General features: G+C 38.1%; 1 protein-coding gene across 2 annotated transcripts in view; it reads right to left on the reverse strand.

The window, feature by feature from the left end:
- Window positions 1–8,995: 8,995 nt before the first annotated feature.
- The window catches only part of LOC138962511 (uncharacterized), a 44,586-nt gene continuing 33,077 nt past the window's right edge, over window positions 8,996–20,504 (reverse strand). For both annotated transcript variants that reach the window (XM_070334350.1, XM_070334349.1), the window contains exons 11-13: window positions 20,298–20,432; window positions 19,892–19,969; window positions 8,996–16,487 (exon numbers count right to left, since the gene is read on the reverse strand). In XM_070334350.1, coding sequence (XP_070190451.1) covers window positions 16,434–16,487; window positions 19,892–19,969; window positions 20,298–20,432 — 267 coding nt within the window. In that variant the 3' untranslated portion in view covers window positions 8,996–16,433. The remainder of the gene's footprint in view (window positions 16,488–19,891; window positions 19,970–20,297; window positions 20,433–20,504) is intronic.

Below are 20,504 nucleotides of genomic sequence, written 5' to 3' on the forward strand. Positions count from 1 at the left end.
AGAGAGAGAGAGAGAGAGAGAGAGAGAGAGAGAGAGAGAGAGAGAGAGAGAGAGAGAGAGAGAGAGAGAGAGAGATCAAATCAATCAAATCAAATCAAATTTTATTTTACGAGGGTTGTGGCATAAGCAAAATAAACGAGCTTCTTTTCAACCAGCCCAGGCTATACATACATTCTTGCGTTATGAAACACTGATGCTTTATGGACAGATATGATCAATATGAAAATAATCAGAACGAAGTCTTCCATCACTGTGACTTTTCGTAATTTGACATTAAATGTAATGAGAGGTGTTTTTTGAAAGTATTGAGACTTGTTGGGACTCGAACTGATTCCGGGAGAGAATTCCACAAAACGCTGCCAGAATAAGCTAAACTTGATTTAAAGAGATCTATCCGCGGAATGGGGACGTTGAATTTTCGGCTTGGTTTGGCTTTAAATTTTGTAATGAAAGCACTCGGTGCATGGCCGGAAAGGATTTTGTGAAGGAGCACGCCTTTATTTGATTTAAATCTTTCTTTTAAAGGCAAAATTTTAAGTTTTTTATCATTGTCGAAAACAAGACTGGATTGTTTTAATATAACTGATTTTAGTGCTCGTCTGTGTAGACTGTACAGTGGTTTTAAAATGTTTGCACTAGCAGAGTCCCAGATGGTCGAACAATAATCCGTGATGGTTTGTATGTATGCATTATAAAATAATAACCTTGAGTGTGGATCAAGAAAGTGCTTTATTCTGTTCAACAAATATATTTTCCTCGACACGGTTTTGCACAACGATCTAACATGATGGGTCCAAGATAAATTATTATCGATATTTACTCCCAAAACTTTGTGATCTCCTACTTCCGCTATTGCATCGTTGCCAATTAATAAGGAATGAGGATTATTCTTGATGTTTTGTCTTTTTTGCCTTGTTGTAATTAACATGTATTTGGTCTTTTGGGGGTGAAGACTCATGTGGTTATATTTTGTCCAATTAATGAGATCATCTACACTGTTCTGCAATGATAAATAAACTTTGTCTAATTTTTTATCAGAAGTGTGTATGGTCGTATCATCAGCAAATAGTTCACAATCATCATTAACACTAAAAGGAAGATCGTTAATATACAGAGAGAAAAGAAGTGGCCCAAGGACAGAACCCTGGGGGACTCCATATAACACCGGTCTTTTACTTGACATAGTGGAATTCACGCAGACGGATTGCTCTCGTCCGGCTAAGAAAGATGAGAGGAGGCATAGGGTTTGGGGTGACAATCTATACTCAGCTAATTTTCTTAAAAGTAACTCATGATTAATGACGTCGAATGCTTTTGCAAAATCGACGAATAGGACACCACAGAGTTCATTATTATTAATGTTGCTAAGCAAGTTTTCAAGAAGGTTTATTAATGCTGTGTGGCACGAATGATTTACTCTGAAGCCTGACTGATTTGAATGAATAAGGTCGTATTTCTTCAAATGTGCGGCCAAGTGTGTATATATTATGTGTTTTTCAAGTGGTTTGGATAAAACAGGAAGAATCGAGATTGGTCTGTAATTGGCGGGGTCAGAAGAATTACCTGATTTGAATAGCGGGATTACTTTTGCCTCCTTTAATTTGGCGGGAAAGTCAGATTTGTCCAGGCACAAGTTGTAAACGTATGTCAGAGATTCTGCAATAAAAGGGGCAGACAACTTCAAAATTTTCCCATCAAGATTATCTAGACCATGAGTACCAGTTTGTTTTAAGCATATCAGATAATGGAAGACTTCGCTCACAGATAACAGGGGGATGTCTAAATTATGTGTAATATTTTTTGAAACACAAAACTGTTTCAACTTGTCCAGATTATTCTGTTTTGATCTATCATTTGTGATTATTTTTTCAACAATAGAAGTGAAATGAATGTTAAGATCATCCGCAGGTACATCAATGACAGAAGATTTTACGGTTTCTTTACGTGTCAACTGGTTGATCACTTTCCAGATGGCTTTTGAGTTTTGTTTCGTATTTGATGCAGCGAGCTCACGGTAATATTTTTTGCGAGCAGCACGTTTCATGGACGTTACTTCGTTTCTCTGCTTTCTGTACTCTTCTTCTCTGCCATTACGTTTAAGAAAATCGCGGTGATTAATCGCACATTGAATGTCGTGTGTAAGCCATTTTGGTTTTGGGTGTTGCTGCACACGAGAGGTTCTGAATGGTGCATGTTTATCATATACTTTTATAAACAAGTTGTACCATAATTCAAATGCTTCATCGGGGTCAGTATGATTATAAATTGTTGAAAAATCTGCACAACTTAAATCAGAAAGAAATGATTCTTTATCAAGTTTTGAAAATAGCCTATACGTTATGAATTTATGCTTTCGTTTGGGGATTCTAACCCCTTTTTTCGACCATGTGAGGCATATTGGAAAGTGATCACTACAACCAATACTTGGAACTGAGGTTTCAATAATGTTAGCCTGAGTTGACACACATATATGGTCTATAAGCGTAGATGAGGTAGCTGTAACTCTTGTTGGAATCGTTACTAATTGTTGTAAATTATGAAGGGATAACTTTTCCATCCAGCACTTGTTGGGTTTCAGAAGATCAAGATTAAAATCGCCCAAAAGTATAATTTCTCTGGATTCAAGGCTGACAGCGTCCATCATGTTATCGAAATTATCAAACCAGTTAACATGTTCAGCTGGATTCCTGTAGCAGAAACCGGTCAAGACTGGCGCTGATTTACGCAATTTTAATTCCAGCCATATTGTTTCAACCGAATGCTGCTCTAAGTGATGAAGTCTATGAAACGTTAAGGACTCGTGGATATAAACAAGCAAACCAGTTTCTTTTGTTGATGATGGATCTCGACGTACGACATTATATCCTTCAATCTTAACTTCCACATCTGTGATATTGCTGTTAAGTCTCGACTCAGAGAGTCCAAAAATGTGAAAGTATTTGCCTGAGTTGAGAAGAATAGCTGCTACCTCATCAAGCTTATTTATGGCATGATTAATATTCAAATGTCCAACTCTTAGACCGTCTTTAACAGGCCAGGAATTCGTAGATACAGTCATGGACTTATTAAACAGTACACAATGAAAACAATCTCTGTAAGAGAAAATGAGTGAGTAGAAATCTCGTAGAATACAAAAAAAACCAAGAACAATTCAAATTAATCTAGAAAACAAAGTTTAAAAAAGAAGAACAAAGATGTATGCACTGTAAAGGCAGGAATCTGCAGGAAATGCACAAGCAATTCGATAAACTCGATCGTACTTCAACCGTCACAGAAAAGTCAATTTTCCAATGCTCCAAGGCGCTGGTGGTAATGCTGAAGAGTTAGAGGCAATCACAGTACAGACACGGATTGACCGACACAACATTTAACTCGCACGTATTGAGTACAATTCATGCGCACGGGCAGAACAGTTGAACCTGCCAGGCCAATTATATGCTTGTCACAGGTTACGTTATGATCGCTAAACAAAGGGTACTCAGTTAAGTTATTTTCCACAATACTTTTTCGCGAAAATACGGATAATTGAGCGAAACACACTGATAGTTAGGTACCGAATATGCGTACCATTCACACAACTGATGAAGATGATCAGAGAGAGAGAGAGAGAGAGGGGGGGGGGGGAGGAGAGATATTACATGTTTATTACACGTTTTTATGTTTGATTTTTTCTTTCGATCTTTCCTTTATTCTTCATTTTTTTCTCTTACTTGTTTTAATATTTCTTTGGCTGTCAGCCCGTTTGTCTGCTTGTCTTTCCGTGCTTGTTGCTGCGCAATCGATTATATAGCGCGTGTGTGTGTGTGGTTTTAAATTTTTTAAATTTTTTTTTACAGAAAACGTATTACTGTTATTGCTCTTGGAACCCGTTTGATTCAAACAAGATAACGCCTACAAATGCTTACTTGCACTTCAAGTCACACTCATTAAGGTAGAAGATCCCATCTGCACCGCACACCGGATGCCGGATTTTCCCGTGGCACTCGATGCATTTGCTCTTAGGCTGATCATGGTACGGACTCCCTGCAGAAACCAAACATGGGTTACAAATTACGAAAACGGACACACACACACACACACACACACACAAACACACACACACACACACACACACACACACAAACACACACAAACACACGTTCAAGCACATACACATGGGACACGATATGATTGTATAACCATGGAGGGTCACCACAAGAGAAGAACAGAACACTATACCACAGAGCAACTCAATAGATCAAAGTAAACACATGAAACACGAAGATGTGTTTTTACAGAAAATAAGACATGAAAAATAACATTGTAAAAAAAGTGAAAGCAAAAAACAACTGAGAATTTAGAAACACTGAACCAACGACGAAAAAGAACATAGGTAAAGAAAAGAAAAATACCAAACGATTATCTGAAACAAGAGCTCCGTAAAAAGGTTACCATCAGCCCAGCGAATCAGGATTAAACAGCAAACAATGCAGTTGATTAGCATTGTTAACGTTGGTGAAAGCCCTGTGGGTTTTCATTCCTTCCTTCCGAGGTATGCTGGCCCTACCGCGAATCAATCCTCAAACGTGATTTTTCAACATAGACAAAAAGTATGGTGAGGGAGATTTTATGGCGGATACAGTAACTCTTAACAAGTCGCGTAAAGCGAAAATACAATATTTAGTCAAGTAGCTGTCGAACTCACAGAATGAAACTGAACGCAATGCCATTTTTCAGCAAGACCGTATACTCGTAGCATCGTCAGTCCACCGCTCATGGCAAAGGCAGTGAAATTGACAAGAAGAGCGGGGTAGTAGTTGCGCTAAGAAGGATAGCACGCTTTTCTGTACCTCTCTTTGTTTTAACTTTCTGAGCGTGTTTTTAATCCAAACATATCATATCTATATGTTTTTGGAATCAAGAACCGACAAGGAATAAGATGAAAGTGGTTTTAAATTGATTTGGACAATTTAATTTTGATAATAATTTTTATATATTTAATTTTCAGAGCTTGTTTTTAATCCGAATATAACATATTTATATGTTTTTGGAATCAGCAAATGATGGAGAATAAGATGAACGTAAATTTGGATCGTTTTATAAATTTTTATTTTTTTTTACAATTTTCAGATTTTTAATGACCAAAGTCATTAATTAATTTTTAAGCCACCAAGCTGAAATGCAATACCGAAGTCCGGGCTTCGTCGAAGATTACTTGACCAAAATTTCAACCAATTTGGTTGAAAAATGAGAGCGTGACAGTGCCGCCTCAACTTTCACGAAAAGCCGGATATGACGTCATCAAAGACATTTATCAAAAAAATGAAAAAAAATGTTCGGGGATTTCATACCCAGGAACTCTCATGTCAAATTTCATAAAGATCGGTCCAGTAGTTTAGTCTGAATCGCTCTACACACACACACACACACACACACACAGACACACAGACACACACACACACACACGCACATACACCACGACCCTCGTTTCGATTCCCCCTCGATGTTAAAATATTTAGTCAAAACTTGACTAAATATAAACAAGTCGCGTAAGGCGAAAATACAATATTTAGTCAAGTAGCTGTCGAACTCACAGAATGAAACTGAACGCAATGCCATTTTACTCGTAGCATCGTCAGGCCACCGCTCATGGCAAAGGCAGTGAAATTGACAAGAAGAGCGGGGTAGTAGTTGCGCTAAGAAGGATAGCACGCTTTTCTGTACCTCTCTTTGTTTTAACTTTCTGAGCGTGTTTTTAATCCAAACATATCATATCTATATGTTTTTGGAATCAGGAACCGACAAGGAATAAGATGAAAGTGTTTTTAAATTGATTTGGACAATTTAATTTTGATAATAATTTTTATATATTTAATTTTCAGAGCTTGTTTTTAATCCGAATATAACATATTTATATGTTTTTGGAATCAGCAAATGATGGAAAATAAGATAAACGTAAATTTGGAGCGTTTTATAAATTTTTATTTTTTTTTACAATTTTCCGATTTTTAATGACCAAAGTCATTAATTAATTTTTAAGCCACCAAGCTGAAATGCAATACCGAACCCCGGGCTTCGTCGAAGATTACTTGACCAAAATTTCAACCAATTTGGTTGAAAAATGAGGGCGTGACAGTGCCGCCTCAACTTTCACGAAAAGCCGGATATGACGTCATCAAAGACATTTATCAAAAAAATGAAAAAAACGTTCGGGGATTTCATACCCAGGAACTCTCATGTCAAATTTCATAAAGATCGGTCCAGTAGTTTAGTCTGAATCGCTCTACACACACACACAGACAGACACACACACACACACACACACACACACACACACACACACACACACACACACATACACCACGACCCTCGTCTCGATTCCCCCCTCTACGTTAAAATATTTAGTCAAAACTTGACTAAATATAAAAAGGGGTTAAACCATATCAAGATCTCTCATAGTGCGTTTGTCCCAATAGACCTCTCAGCTTATGGCTGCAACAGTGCATATTTGGTTTTTTAGAGGGTGTTTTCTTTCCAATTTCAAACCTGCCTTTTCTTTTTAAATGAAATTCCTGAGATCTGCCATTAAAAGGTTTGCAATTTTTTCTTCTTCTGCTGCTGCTGCTTCTTCTGTCACGGGATGCTGTTGATTTTTTCTTCGGAAGTAAAAGACAACATTCATCTTCGTGGTTTATTATAAATAAACACACACACACACACACACACACACCACACACACACACACACACACACACACACACACACACACTCACACACACACACACACACAAGGAAAAGGTTCGAACACTAACTTGGGTGGTATATATTGCAATGATCTGATTGCTTTTGCTGCACCAATATCATTAATCGTACGCTTTGTGTACCCGGGGTTTTCACTGTTCGCGACACCCTTTTGAAGAAGAATATGACCAAGAGACTTCCAATGTCCATAAAGGAAATGCACCTGCAATGCGTAAACCACACACCAGATTTCGTGGTTTATCTAACCCCTGAGCCATCGTGGAAACGTGTGATCCACTATCCTTTTTTTCACAATTTAGTCGTCAGTTTGTGATTTCAATGCGACTCGCTGTATCTGCAATAGCACGTTATTGTGTACATCTGAATCTAATATGCAACAAACGACTGCGAGTCACACTACCTTATCGGCGGCGGTTGGCTTCAGATAAAAAAGCAAGCGGTATGAAGAAAATTCGTCTGCTTGGGGAAACACGACCTTGCGTGACCAGCTTACGGGCTCCCTTTTTTAAAACTTTCAAAACTTCGAATTGTACTGATCTTGTCTTGATGAATAAAGAATTATTTTATGATTTAAGAATGTTTGTGTAACCAGCTGTCAATTTATTATTTAGATCAGTTTTAAAAGTTAGTTCTAGCGCCAAAACGAGGCGTCCGATTGTGGGTTAAACAATCCGTCTGGCCACGCAAAAATAAATTCTTTGAAAAATGCTCGCTCTTTACGGAGGGCACCAAAGATGTTCTCAAGCGGTGAGTGTTTAAACGAAAGGGTGTTTGTACTGTGTGTCAAAGCCTGACAGTGTCTGTGACCAGAAACTGATGGTTTACGGGAAGCTGAGTGTGCCTTTAAGTGTTTCTAGTGGTGGGGTGCTGCTTGGGGGGGATTTGAACAGATGACATGCCTAGGTTGTAAGATCTACGTGCTCTACCGGAAACCCTCACGCAAAACACACGAACCCAAGGACGAACCTGTATCCCCTTTCTTCGTTTTCATCGTTCTTGCATTACACTATTGAATTCCTACACTGTGGGTAAAGTAGAATTTTGAAGGTCCCACTACCCCTGATGCTTATGGATTGTTGAAGTCATACATTCTGTGTTTTATGATGACATTCGGTGCACATGCTGTCTATGAAATATGTCAGAAGCAATGCATTTTTTTTGTGGTTTTCACTTTTTCATTACAATTTGTAGATATGATGTTAAGATGGACGTGAAGTACGTAAAACGAGATCAACGCAATCCGTGCGCGTGTGCGTGCTTGCTTACATGTGTGCGTGCCATCAGCAATCCATTCGTGTTCTAGTACCGTAAACTACCTTGTATACGCCCACCCTCCCTGGCCCTGTGCACAAATGTTGTCCAAAAGTTGTGGGTGGGCGTTCACAAGGAACTATACCCTTTGCAGGAGCGGTTCCTTAGCTAGAATAACGATATTTTGGTCACTTGGCATGGAAGTGTTCAAAGGACGCATTATTGCACAAAACATTCCTCACACACACACACACACACACACACACAAGGAATTCTGCAAGCAAACCACAAAGGAAATCGTGTTGCTTTATTGTCTGTTAACACTTAAGTTTATAACTTCAAAAGATAATGCTAACTGGAAAAGATTAATCCAGGTCTGCAGTTGCACTGATTCAAGTCATCAGATTCGAGGGACAATCTCTTGAAACAAATATCGTGATAAAGAAGAGGTCTTTTCAACTTCAGAAGAGCTTTGAAAATGTCAACTCTCTTTTATTACTCAGCTACACTGCGGTGAGAGTACAAATCAACGGTATGCCTTTATAACAGCATCTTGGCATTATACACTCAAAAGAATCCTCTGTACCGCATGCGGAAGTTTACACTAAAAACAAATGTTCCAAAAATAGTTTTCGTGACATCATTTATCAAGAAGTGGGGGATGGGCGTTTACCAGGTAGTATGCCCTATGCACAGCTTTCGGCCCAAAGTAGGGGGTGGGCGTTTACTCGATACTGGGCGTATACAAGGTAGTTTACGGTATATGTACGTGTGTACGTGCATGCGCGCGCGCGTGTGTGTAATTGGCCTGTGTGAGTTCGCGTACGTGACGAGAGACGCACAGATGATAAATTAGCAGGTCAATACCATGTACGTGAACCAGAATGAGAGAGAGAGAGAGAGAGAGAGAGAGAGAGAGAGAGAGAGAGAGAGAGAGAGAGAGAGAGAGAGAGAGAGAGAGAGAGAGAAAACAAACACATTCACCCCAAGCTTACAATTCATCTCTTGTTGAGTACGGTTTATTCAAAGTGCACTACCAAAGCGAAAAAGTAAACAGAAAACCGATCTCTGTTTTGATGTACAAGACATATAATTTGAAACCAGACATGCTATTGATGAAAAGACTAATTAAGGCCCTGGTGCTTGTTTGTTTGTTTATTTGTTGCTTAACGTCCAGCCGACTACGCAGAGCCATATCAGGACGAGGAAGGGGGGGATGAAGGGGGCCTCTTGTCAAGCGATTCCTGTTTACAAATGCACTAACCCATTACTTGTGTCCCAGCAGGCTTTAGTAAAACTAAATTAATACCTACTGGAAGATTACCAGTTTCCAGTATGTTAAAATAGGCTTAACCTATCTACTGCTGGACTTACATCAGAACACTAACAAATTAAACTACCCTGGTGCTTTTTCTAACCATCACAATATTTAAACAAGAGATGATATCAGTACTGCAGACTGAGAGAGGTTTGGAAGTTACATTTCGAGCATGATACAGTTTTGACATTTTAGAAGATTCAAAGTTGAAGCCTACTGTTACAGTCAATTATCAGATCTTCTGTTTAGTGATGAGTAAAACAATAACAATATCATATGAACACATTTTTTGGTGTGATTTAATGCTTCAGCTGTCATTCTGAACCTTCAGCAATAACTTGAATTACGGCTTTTGCATGTTATCCACAACAATCTGAAGTTACTAGCTGTGCACTCTCTGAAAGTGGCCACAGCTTTTTAAGCAAGATTGTCCAATTAATGTTAAAAACTCATTCTATTCATGAAATATTTGCACTGAATGTACAAGAGATGATAAATATTTTCAGATAGTAAGATCCCTTTCACCGGATTGAGATAGAACTTGTCAGGCAACCTCAAAACATTCAAATTCTGAACGTTCAGAAATGTCTTGGAATGTTGCTTCTGCATGTTGAAATAAGAACACTTTATAACATTTTTTGCAAATAAGAACATTCAGACAACCATTACACCAATCAAATCATCCCCACCCAACCCCCACCTTTGTCAAAAACTTGATACATACCGGAGAGTAAATTTCTCGTAAAATGCAAAATGTTGAAATCCACACTGTCATTCCTGACAAGTCTGTGCATGAAATCAATGGTGGATCAACCTCGATGATGATCTCATGTCATCCACAGACAGGAAAAGTAGAGTCTAAATTTCCCCTTGCCCTAAAAGTGCCAAGGTCTGTTTCAAATTTGTTTTCTTAACACTATTGTGACTAGCACTGCCACGGCGTTTACGTCCTGCCTGCCCAAGCTTGCCACCAAGAAACTTCCCAAAAATCAGTAACTGTAAAGAAATCTGTCTAGCAAGCTTGAATTAAGTCCAATCACCACCAAATTTTGTGTACTAATTCAAAAATGGATGCCCAGTTCAGTCGTGCTATTTATAAGTTTGTCACGCGATTTGTTTTAGCAAAGGGGGGTGAAAGGGGGGTGAAAGGGGGATAATTTGTGTTTTTTAACGTTTTTTTGTGTGTGTTTTATTTTCTACTGCTTTTTTTAAAAGTTATTTTTTAACAGAAAGTATTATAAATAATGTTATAACCAAACAAGGTGTAAAACCTATGAATTAGCTGAAATATTGTTAACATTGTACACAGAAATAAGGAGACAGTACAAAGAAAAAAACAAGCAAATCACGCATTCACTCACAGCATCCTGACTCAAATGAAACAAAACTGTAGATCTAACACTCACCAAATGATGTCTAGGTAATCCATATTGAATATAAGTCACATTTTCACAACAAAGTACCAACTGTACACCTATCAACAATTCCAAAAGGATTTGAAGGCTCCAGCCATCCATTGTTATCAGTGCTGCCACGCCCCCATAGCTCCTGCACGATTCCGAGATACATGTTCGTCTAGCAGTATCACCGCCAACCACGTGTAGTTTGCCGACTCGTACTAGCAACAACGGGACTGTTTCTTCCTCACTTTCACTGCTTGTATCGCTTTCGTGAGGCGAAAACGATACGTCCGAATCATGCTCTACGGGATCCTCTAGGTCCAACATCCGGAGAATCTCCTCCCGAGACAAGGCTCGCCTTTGATTCATTTTTTTTCCTCAAAAACGCACACAAATCAGGCGGATTTGCAAATGGCAGAAGGGGACGCCAAGTGTATCAAGGGAAACAACTCAATTTATTTGCAAGCTTCAAAAACCGGGAAGCAATCACGAGTCGTGTACCCTCTATGGCTGGTACTGAAAAATGCGCTTCCCGTCCATGGGCGTGTCAGCGCTGGTACTGATTTATCAGTGTCCCGTCGCGAAAGTGTTAAGTCAAAACACTTGAAGGACAGGCTACTCATGCGATGACGTGCTTGAAGTCTAGTCATGCTCCCACTGCTTCTTTCACCACTGGTGGTCAGCCAGTGACACTTGTATTACCATAGATTATGTCTTACAGGTAATGTTCATTTAAAACGGCAAAACAAAAACACCACCAAGTGGGGTAGATGAGGAGAGAGGAAGGCATGCTATAGAGCACCACTACATGTGTCAAGACATGATACATGTTAATGCACAACATTTTCTTGATGGATTTGCACAAATCTCAACATAGGGTCCTAATTAAGGTATTAAAATTTACAACAACAAATATCAAATGTACATACAAATCTTGTCTGTTATTTTCCTAATACTGAACATAAACATTGCCTTAAATAGTTTGACCAGGCCTTGGAGAGATAGACATGCTCCAAACTCATTTTCAATTAGAAACACAGCTGTTTCAAAACAAGACCAATACACAAGGGTGCAAGAAACCATAGGCAGATCCTTTAAAACAGGTGTGCTACTACTGTCAGACTGCTTCTGCTTTTTTGATACAGGTGATGACAGAATCAATAAATAAACATTTTGTGTGAGGCAGTGAAAAAAGAACCTTGTCCAGCCATGAAACATACTCTCTTCTACTGCTAAACTGCTTCACATACACACACACACAAATACACAACCTTTTTTGTTTGATGTATGGCTCTGCAGTTACAGAAATAAAATGCTAACAAACATTCAGAAGTGTCAATTTGTTAGTTGTTGACATTTTGTAGCATCTGAGTTGTTGCAAGCAGTGGTGAGTACAGTGGAACCCACATGTTAAGAACCACCACCCCCCTCCCCCCTAAAACTAACACTTTCACCCTTTTAGGACCCTAGTTTTTTTGGACATTCCTACATCCACTTGTTTACCTCCATTTTAACACTTCCTCCCTTTCAAGACTTGGTTTTCTTTCAAGACTTGGTTTTCTTTCAAGACTTGGTTTTCTTTCAAGACTTGGTTTTCTCCCATTTGTGGAGGCCTTGAAAGGGAGGTTTCACCGTGGCTACATGTACTTATCTAAAAATATGGTAACAGTTCAGATTTTACCTGAAAATAATAAGTGGTTCACCTAGAACAACAACACGCTTATTAAATTGGCAGTGATGAAAAACACTTCTGGTGAAAATCCAACAATCTAATCTTACTGTCCTGCAGTAAAACAGAAGCAAGTGTACACATCTAAAAGAATAACAAAACTTTAATACACGTGCATGAACCACAAAGCCAAAAATGACGATGAAAAAAAATCTCATATAGAATATATATAGATATAGATATATGGCATCTCAAATGGATTACACATGATCCATGGGTGTATGTTGGGTTCAAGAGGTCTGTCTGAACTTTCCTGGTTTGTATTTGGGCATAGTAAAAATTCTGTGCTACCACTCCCATCTGCTGCAGTCTTGCATGTAAGATATTAAACAAACCCACTGAAAACATCACATTGTGTGAAGCTATGTTTCCACATAGCGATGCGGCGGTGTGAAAAAGATTGGCAGCAGGCGATTTCTAGTGTTCGTGCTTCCATTAAAAGCGGCGCAGCAGGCCGCTTTATTTTCTTTTTGGATAGATACCTGAAGAACAACTGGTCAAAAACTCATACAACCTTGCTTAATTCAAGGTCAGCTATATCTGAAGCTAGGTATCTTGGTGAATCATGAAAAGACGAGAAACAACAAAAAAGCTTTTATTTATTTCAGCAAAATTCATAAACATCGGAACAAACCTGGAGCCTTTGACAACCTTTGAAGGAATTCTTGCTGGGCAATGTACAGTGCACGGAATACATGAAGCTGACGAAAAAACAGTCATCATAGAATAAACACCTGGTTATAGTGGGTCTTCAAATACTTGGAAGGAGAAAGACCACGCCCACTTTGGGCGCAAATGCCACCGAACTGTCGTGCATTTGGAAACATGTTCTTTTTTTCTACTATTGCTATTAGTTTTGCTGCTGCGGCCACCGTCGCATCACTTTTTGGAAACAAAGCTTAAGGCAAAGGAATAGAAGCTGTAAGTGAAATTGTGACCTTTGACAGATCATGCACCTTTAATACACCACACCCTCTGAAATGATGGAATGTGCTAATCCTAAGGCACACAGGCAAAAGATACAGCTGAAACTACTGTGCCTACGTACATATGATATGTTTCATAAACTAAATCTGCCAAAAAATATATTAAGAATAGCAAGTAAACAGAAACATTCATTGGAAATAAATGATGACTACTGAAATTAACAATAAAAACAAAACAATAAAAAACAAAGAACATTTCACATAAAAGATTTGTGTACATGCTTAAACACAGTTCTAAAATGCATTCAGAGGGCACCAAAAAAAATCAAAATAAAAGACTAAATAATTTCACATCCTGATCTTTTCAGATTGGAGTTGCAAACTACAAACGTTATGAACTACAAAAGGGACCAACACCAAACTAATGCAACTCCAACCAAGAATCAACAAAACAAGAGTTTAAGCAATAATACTGCCCACACCCATTCCCCTATGCAAGGTAAGTGGTAGTAGTAAATGTGTAACAGTAACAATTAATAGGTGTGCCAAAAGCAAGTTTTTCTGTGCATATGCATGCGTGCATGTGCATTAATACAGAATTTAGAACACATATATATATATAAAAATGCAAAAATTCCTTACAATGAGACAAGACCTAACACTTGTGAGTGCTGTAAAATCAATTTGTGCAGCCCACATATGCAAGATTTGAGCAACATCGATGAAATTCGGCACACATGTGTACAGGGGTGACATGAAACATGCGCCTGTTGTCACAATGAAAAACTATCAAAATAATTACCGTGGAAACAAACTTCTGTTTAAATTCATAAATACATGTATCAACTTTTAAGAGCACTGATATGTGAAATGTGACATGTGACTACATTTGTACTAACAAGAATTAAACCTCTTATGCACACTTACATTCACGATCTGTTGAAAAACAAACAGAGCAACATTATAGTACATATACATTATGCATTATATAAAATCACAGCTGCATCACCATCAAAATAACAAACATCAAATTAATGTTATGGTACTCTTGTCTACATTTTGTTCCAGTTAAGTATGTTTGCACATAATTATGTTTTATCACATTTTTTCAAGAAAGTTTAACAAAAATAACAAGTGATACTTCAATGTCTATAAAAGTAGACACTCTTATCAATTTACCACATACATATATAATATACAGATTTCCACAAAATGTAAAGCTTTGTTAACAGGCGTAGTAACTCTCTCTTCCAATTCAAACAACATTTGAAAACTCAGAAATAGTGCTGCACCATCTCACACAATGGTGTATAGGAGCATGTCACCATGTGCACATGCAAACATGGTCACACACCTATACTAGCGCACCATCTGTACAGAGAATTAGACTCCCCTTTTGATAATTCTGAATCAAAACATATCTGTATCCCCTGGAATCCGAGTATGACTGCCTAAAAAATAACAGGGGGGAAATGGCTACAGATGTAAACGCCTCTGCATGAGGGTGCATGGGAGTTGCAGCCTACAAACGCAGAAGAAGAAGAAGAAGAAGAAGAAGAAGAAGAAGAAGAAGAAGAAGAAGAAGAAGAAGAAGAAGAAGAAGAAGAAGAAGAAGAAGAAGAAGAAGAAGAAGAAGAAGAAGAAGAAGAAGAAGAAGAAGAAGAAGAAGAAGAAGAAGAAGAAGAAGAAGAAGAAGAAGGAAAAGAAGAAGAAAACTGTTTGCCCAGTTTCCCATGAAGCCCTTCATTGTCCTCCATTTGTATTCAACAAAAGACCGAGTCACTGACCAATTATTCTTTGACATTATTATGCTCCTGCCCCAAAGTCAGAAATGACTGAGAGAATCAGTCCAGCTCAATCATTGCGCAGTGTGTTGTACATGTATCTGAACAATGTTTTATGATAGGTTAACTCTGTCAAGCAAAAAACAACAACAGTTATCTTCATAGTTATGCTGCAAACTGACCTGTTGCAAAATGTGACTACTCTACAAACTTCTCTGTGTCACATGGTTTCTGGACAGTTAGCCCATGGTAGCTTAGCACTCAATGAAAGATTTTCTGCTGACATGAAGAATACATTTGTAACCTTTCAGTCAAATGATCTGATCAAAAGGCAGGGGCGGATCCAGGGGGGGTTTCCGGGGTTTCCGGAAACCCCACCCCTAGCCTAAAAAAATAAATTAAAAAATTGAAAATAAAGAAAAACTGATGCTCAGATTGCACCAGATTGCTCCATTTTCCTTGATTTTCATCAGAATGTTCCCTAAAAGAAGTCTGGAAACCCCCCCTTGAAAAGGATGTGATCCGCCCCTGAAAGGCATACTCAATCTGAAAGCTTCTTCATGTCAACTGGTCAATGATGCCATTTCAAAATACATAGCGTTACATGTACTTGTAAACAAAGAGATAAATAACATGACAGTCCCTTTCTGTTAGTAGTGAGTAGCTGTGCAGCATCCATTGGACTGTGCTGTTCAACCTGTGAGGAAATTGGCAGGCCAAAGATGCTGTCCAGGTTAGCCAAGTTATAGCCCTTTTGTCTGCATCAGTCCCATAGAATGATAAACAAGTTCTAGCTATAAAAAAAATATAAACCTGTCTTTGAAATCTGACCTCCTCAATTCCATATTTCAGATTGGTAAATGTTTTCAATGCAGTCACAAGCACAATGCCAAATGGACAATGCCAGTGATTCAGTCAGGGCCAATAACTGTACAAAATATCAAAAGTAGTTCATACACACCTTTGATTTATCATAAAAACAGATAGCATATGGAACTAAAATGACAGATTATGGTGCATCAGAAGTCTTCAAACTCTCAAGAGAGACTCATCAACACAAAGATTCAACACACATGTCCATATTTCTTTACCAGTGAGGTTAAATCTAATTTTTCTTCATTTACTACATGGAAAGTTCAGTCTAAATCCCATTGTGTTGTCACACTGATGACATGTCAACGTGGTTTCCTTTGGCTCCATCAGTGGAATGTGAGTTTTCCTCATTGCAAGAAACGATAAACCCTGTTTCAACCAAATGTCACTTTCCTGCCCATGAAGAAACTATTAGCCCAGGCGTTCCTTGATTTTCTCAACGGAAAGTCTACTGGATGGGTTTCTCTGAAACAGAAAGCACGAAAAGAGCTGAAAAATCTGTCCTGAAAATCTGCTTAATTTACAAATTACATGTTATTTGTAACATGTTACAGTTTCTTAAAAACAGAGAGAGAGAGAGAGAGAGAGAGAGAGAGAGAGAGAGAGAGAGAGAGAGAGAGAGAGAGAGAGAGAATCAAATCAAATCAATGTTTACTATTCGAAGGTTATCCATAACCAACAAACATGCTTCTTTACATCCAGCCCTCACCCAATGATAATAATAATAATAACTACTACATATTAACATTCATTAAGAATTAATGCACAAATGAAAATTTAAACAAGTCGCGTGAAGCGATATAAAAACATTTAGTCAAGCTGTCGACACCACAAACCAATCATCGCCGAGACTACATTCAGATAGTCTCGGCTAACCATACCAAAGACCATGACGGGTCATGCTCGCCGCCGTGAAGCACGCGTCCGTAGTACTTACTGAACCTATTTTCTTTCATTTTGAGCACATTTTTAGAGTAAACATGACATATGTATATATCTTTAAATTTAGGAGAAGATGAGGAAAACAATGCAATCAATTTTAAATCTGATTGCACAACAAACAAAAAAATCGATTTTAATGACAACTTTAATTAGCAAACTCATTAATTAATTTTTAAGCCTCCAAACTGAAATGCAATACGAAAGTCCGGGCTTTGTCGAAGATTACCTGACCAAAATTTCAACCAATTTGCTTAAAAAATGAAGGCGTGACAGTGCCGCCTCAACTTTCACAAAAAGCCTAAAATGACGTCATCAAAGACATTTATCTCAAAAAGAAAAAAATGGTCCGGGGATAATATCTTGAAGAATTTGTGTGTCAAGTTTCATGAAGTTTTCCAGTAGTTTTCCCGGAATCGCTCTGCACATATACACGCACACACACACGTACACACATACACCATGACCCTCTTCTCGATTCCCCGTCAATGTTAAAACATTTAGTTAAAACTTGACTAAATGTAAAAATGTAAGGGAAACAAGAGAAGAGAGAAAGAGAGGGGGGGGGGGGGGGGGGGGGCAGACAGGCGGACAGTCAAATATATTGAGAGAAAACCAGGCAGAAAATAGACAGAAAGTTCTTTTCAAATTGAAACATTTGTATGGTGCTTAAAAATCTCAAAGCTAAGTCTTCAACTTTTTTTTCACAACAGTACTGCTAGTTGGAAATGGTATATTGCACAGTACATAGATTTTCTGGCACAGCCACATAAAAGTAAAAATGAACAGTAAAAGTGTTTCTGCCAGAAAAGTCAGTCAGCACTGAACAATATCCTCCCAAAGTACACCAGTCAGCACTGAACAATATCCTCCCAAAGTACACCAGTCAGCACTGAACAATATCCTCCCAAAGTACACCAGTCAGCACTGAACAATATCCTCCCAAAGTGCAAACAACTCTCCTTTTCACACCTCCACAAATCAGGATTAAAAAGGAGGTAGTCTTAAAATGGAAATGGAGGTAAGATTAAAAGAGAGGTAGTCTTAAAATGGAGGTAAGATTAAAAGAGAGGTAGTCTTAAAATGGAGGTAAGATTAAAAGAGAGGTAGTCTTAAAATAGAGGTAAGATTAACAAGGAGGTAGTCTTAAAATGGAGGTAAGATTAAAAAGGAGGTAGTCTTAAAATGGAGGTAAGATTAAAATGGAGGTAGTCTTAAAATGGAGGTAAGATTAACAAGGAGGTAGTCTTAAAATGGAGGTAAGATTAACAAGGAGGTAGTTTAAAATGGAGGTGGTCTTAAAATGGAGGTGGTCTTAAAATGGAGGTAAGATTAACAAGTCGCGTAAGGCGAAAATACAACATTTAGTCAAGTAGCTGTCGAACTCACAGAATGAAACTGAACGCAATGCCATTTTTCAGCAAGACCGTATACTCGTAGCATCGTCAGTCCACCGCTCATGGCAAAGGCAGTGAAATTGACAAGAAGAGCGGGGTAGTACTTGCGCTGAGAAGGATAGCACGCTTTTCTGTACCTCTCTTCGTTTTAACTTTCTGAGCGTGTTTTTAATCCAAACATAGCATATCTATATGTTTTTGGAATCAGGAACCGACAAGGAATAAGATGAAAGTGTTTTTAAATTGATTTGGACAATTTAATTTTGATAATAATTTTTATATTTTTAATTTTCAGAGCTTGTTTTTAATCCAAATATAACATATTTATATGTTTTTGGAATCAGCAAATGATGGAGAATAAGATGAACGTAAATTTGGATCGTTTTATAAAACATTTTTTTTTTTTACAATTTTCAGATTTTTAATGACCAAAGTCATTAATTAATTTTTAAGCCACCAAGCTGAAATGCAATACCGAAGTCCGGCCTTCGTCGAAGATTACTTGACCAAAATTTCAACCAATTTGGTTGAAAAAAAAGGGCGTGACAGTGCCGCCTCAACTTTCACGAAAAGCCGGATATGACGTCATCAAAAAAATTAAAAAAACGTTCGGGGATTTCATACCCAGGAACTCTCATGTCAAATTTCATAAAGATCGGTCCAGTAGTTTAGTCTGAATCGCTCTACACACACACACATACACCATATGACCCTCGTCTCGATTCCCCCCTCTACGTTAATACATTTAGTCAAAACTTGACTAAATGTAACAAGAAGGGAGTCTTAAAATGGAGGTAAGATTAACAAGGAGGTAGTCTTAAAATGGAGGTAAGATTAACAAGGAGGTAGTCTTAATATGGAGGTAAGATTAACAAGGAGGTAGTCTTAAAATGGAGGTAAGATCAAATTGGAGGTAAGATTAAAATGGAGGTAGTCTTAAAATGGAGGTAAGATTAACAAGGAGGTAGTCTTAAAATGGAGGTAAGATTAAAATGGAGGTAAGATTAAAATGGAGGTAGTCTTAAAGTGGAGGTAAGATTAACAAGGAGGTAGTCTTAAAATGGAGGTAAGATTAACAAGGAGGTAGTCTTAAAATGGAGGTAAGATTAAAATGGAGGTAGTCTTAAAATGGAGGTAAGATTAACAAGGAGGTAGTCTTAAAATGGAGGTAAGATTAACAAGGAGGTAGTTTTAAAATGGAGGTAAGATTAAAATGGAGGTAGTCTTAAAATGGAGGTAAGATTAACAAGGAGGTAGTCTTAAAATAGAGGTAAGATTAACAAGGAGGTAGTCTTAAAATGGAGGTAAGATTAACAAGGAGGTAGTCTTAAAATGGAGGTAAGATTAAAAGAGAGGTTATCAACAGAAAATTCCAGAAAGTCAGGTTTTAAAATAGAGATAAAGTTTTAACCGTCTACAATCGGGAATGGAAGTTGTGTGTGCGTGCACACGTGCGCGCGAGCGTGCATGTGTGTGTGTGCATGCATGTGTTCCACTGTACAAAGAAGGAATACAAAGCAAGTGTTCTCTTACCTGTAGACACGCTTGCATTAGCAGTTGTGTATTCTGTGGCAAGGTCTTTGACAGTATGGGTGGGATTTGCAGTAAAATCTGTGAACAAAACAGAGTGCTGTGCAAAAATGTCTAGGGCCTTACAAAACTTATAAAATGTTTGCAGTAAGTAAACATATGGTGCAACTACCAGCACTGTTAAAAAAAAGAAGAGAAAAACAAAATAACTTGCACACAACTTCAACTGACTTATTATGTGGAGCCATATTTTATGATACATAAGCCCCTGAAAATAGCAAAGGCCTTAGTTATAACCAAAATATTATTCATATTAACTTATGGATGAATATGTAAATCCACGGCATAATACACAAGCCCTAAAATATTCTCCAACCTATTTAAAGCAATAAAATGTACATATAAGTACCTGTCTCCAGATTTCCTCCTGCCTCTGGTGTCTGAGATGATACCAGGGTCGAACTCCAACCAGCATCTCGTGGAGAACGCAGGCCAAACCCCAACTGTCACTGTCGTGTGTCACCACTCCATCGTTTGTCAGCAGCTGCATGCAGAGAAATTTCATGATTTCAAGAATCCTCCTTTGAATTCTCTGTCTCACAACCCTTATTGCAAT

Source organism: Littorina saxatilis, linkage group LG3, assembly GCF_037325665.1.
Source record: "Littorina saxatilis isolate snail1 linkage group LG3, US_GU_Lsax_2.0, whole genome shotgun sequence".
NCBI classification, from domain to species: domain Eukaryota; kingdom Metazoa; phylum Mollusca; class Gastropoda; order Littorinimorpha; family Littorinidae; genus Littorina; species Littorina saxatilis.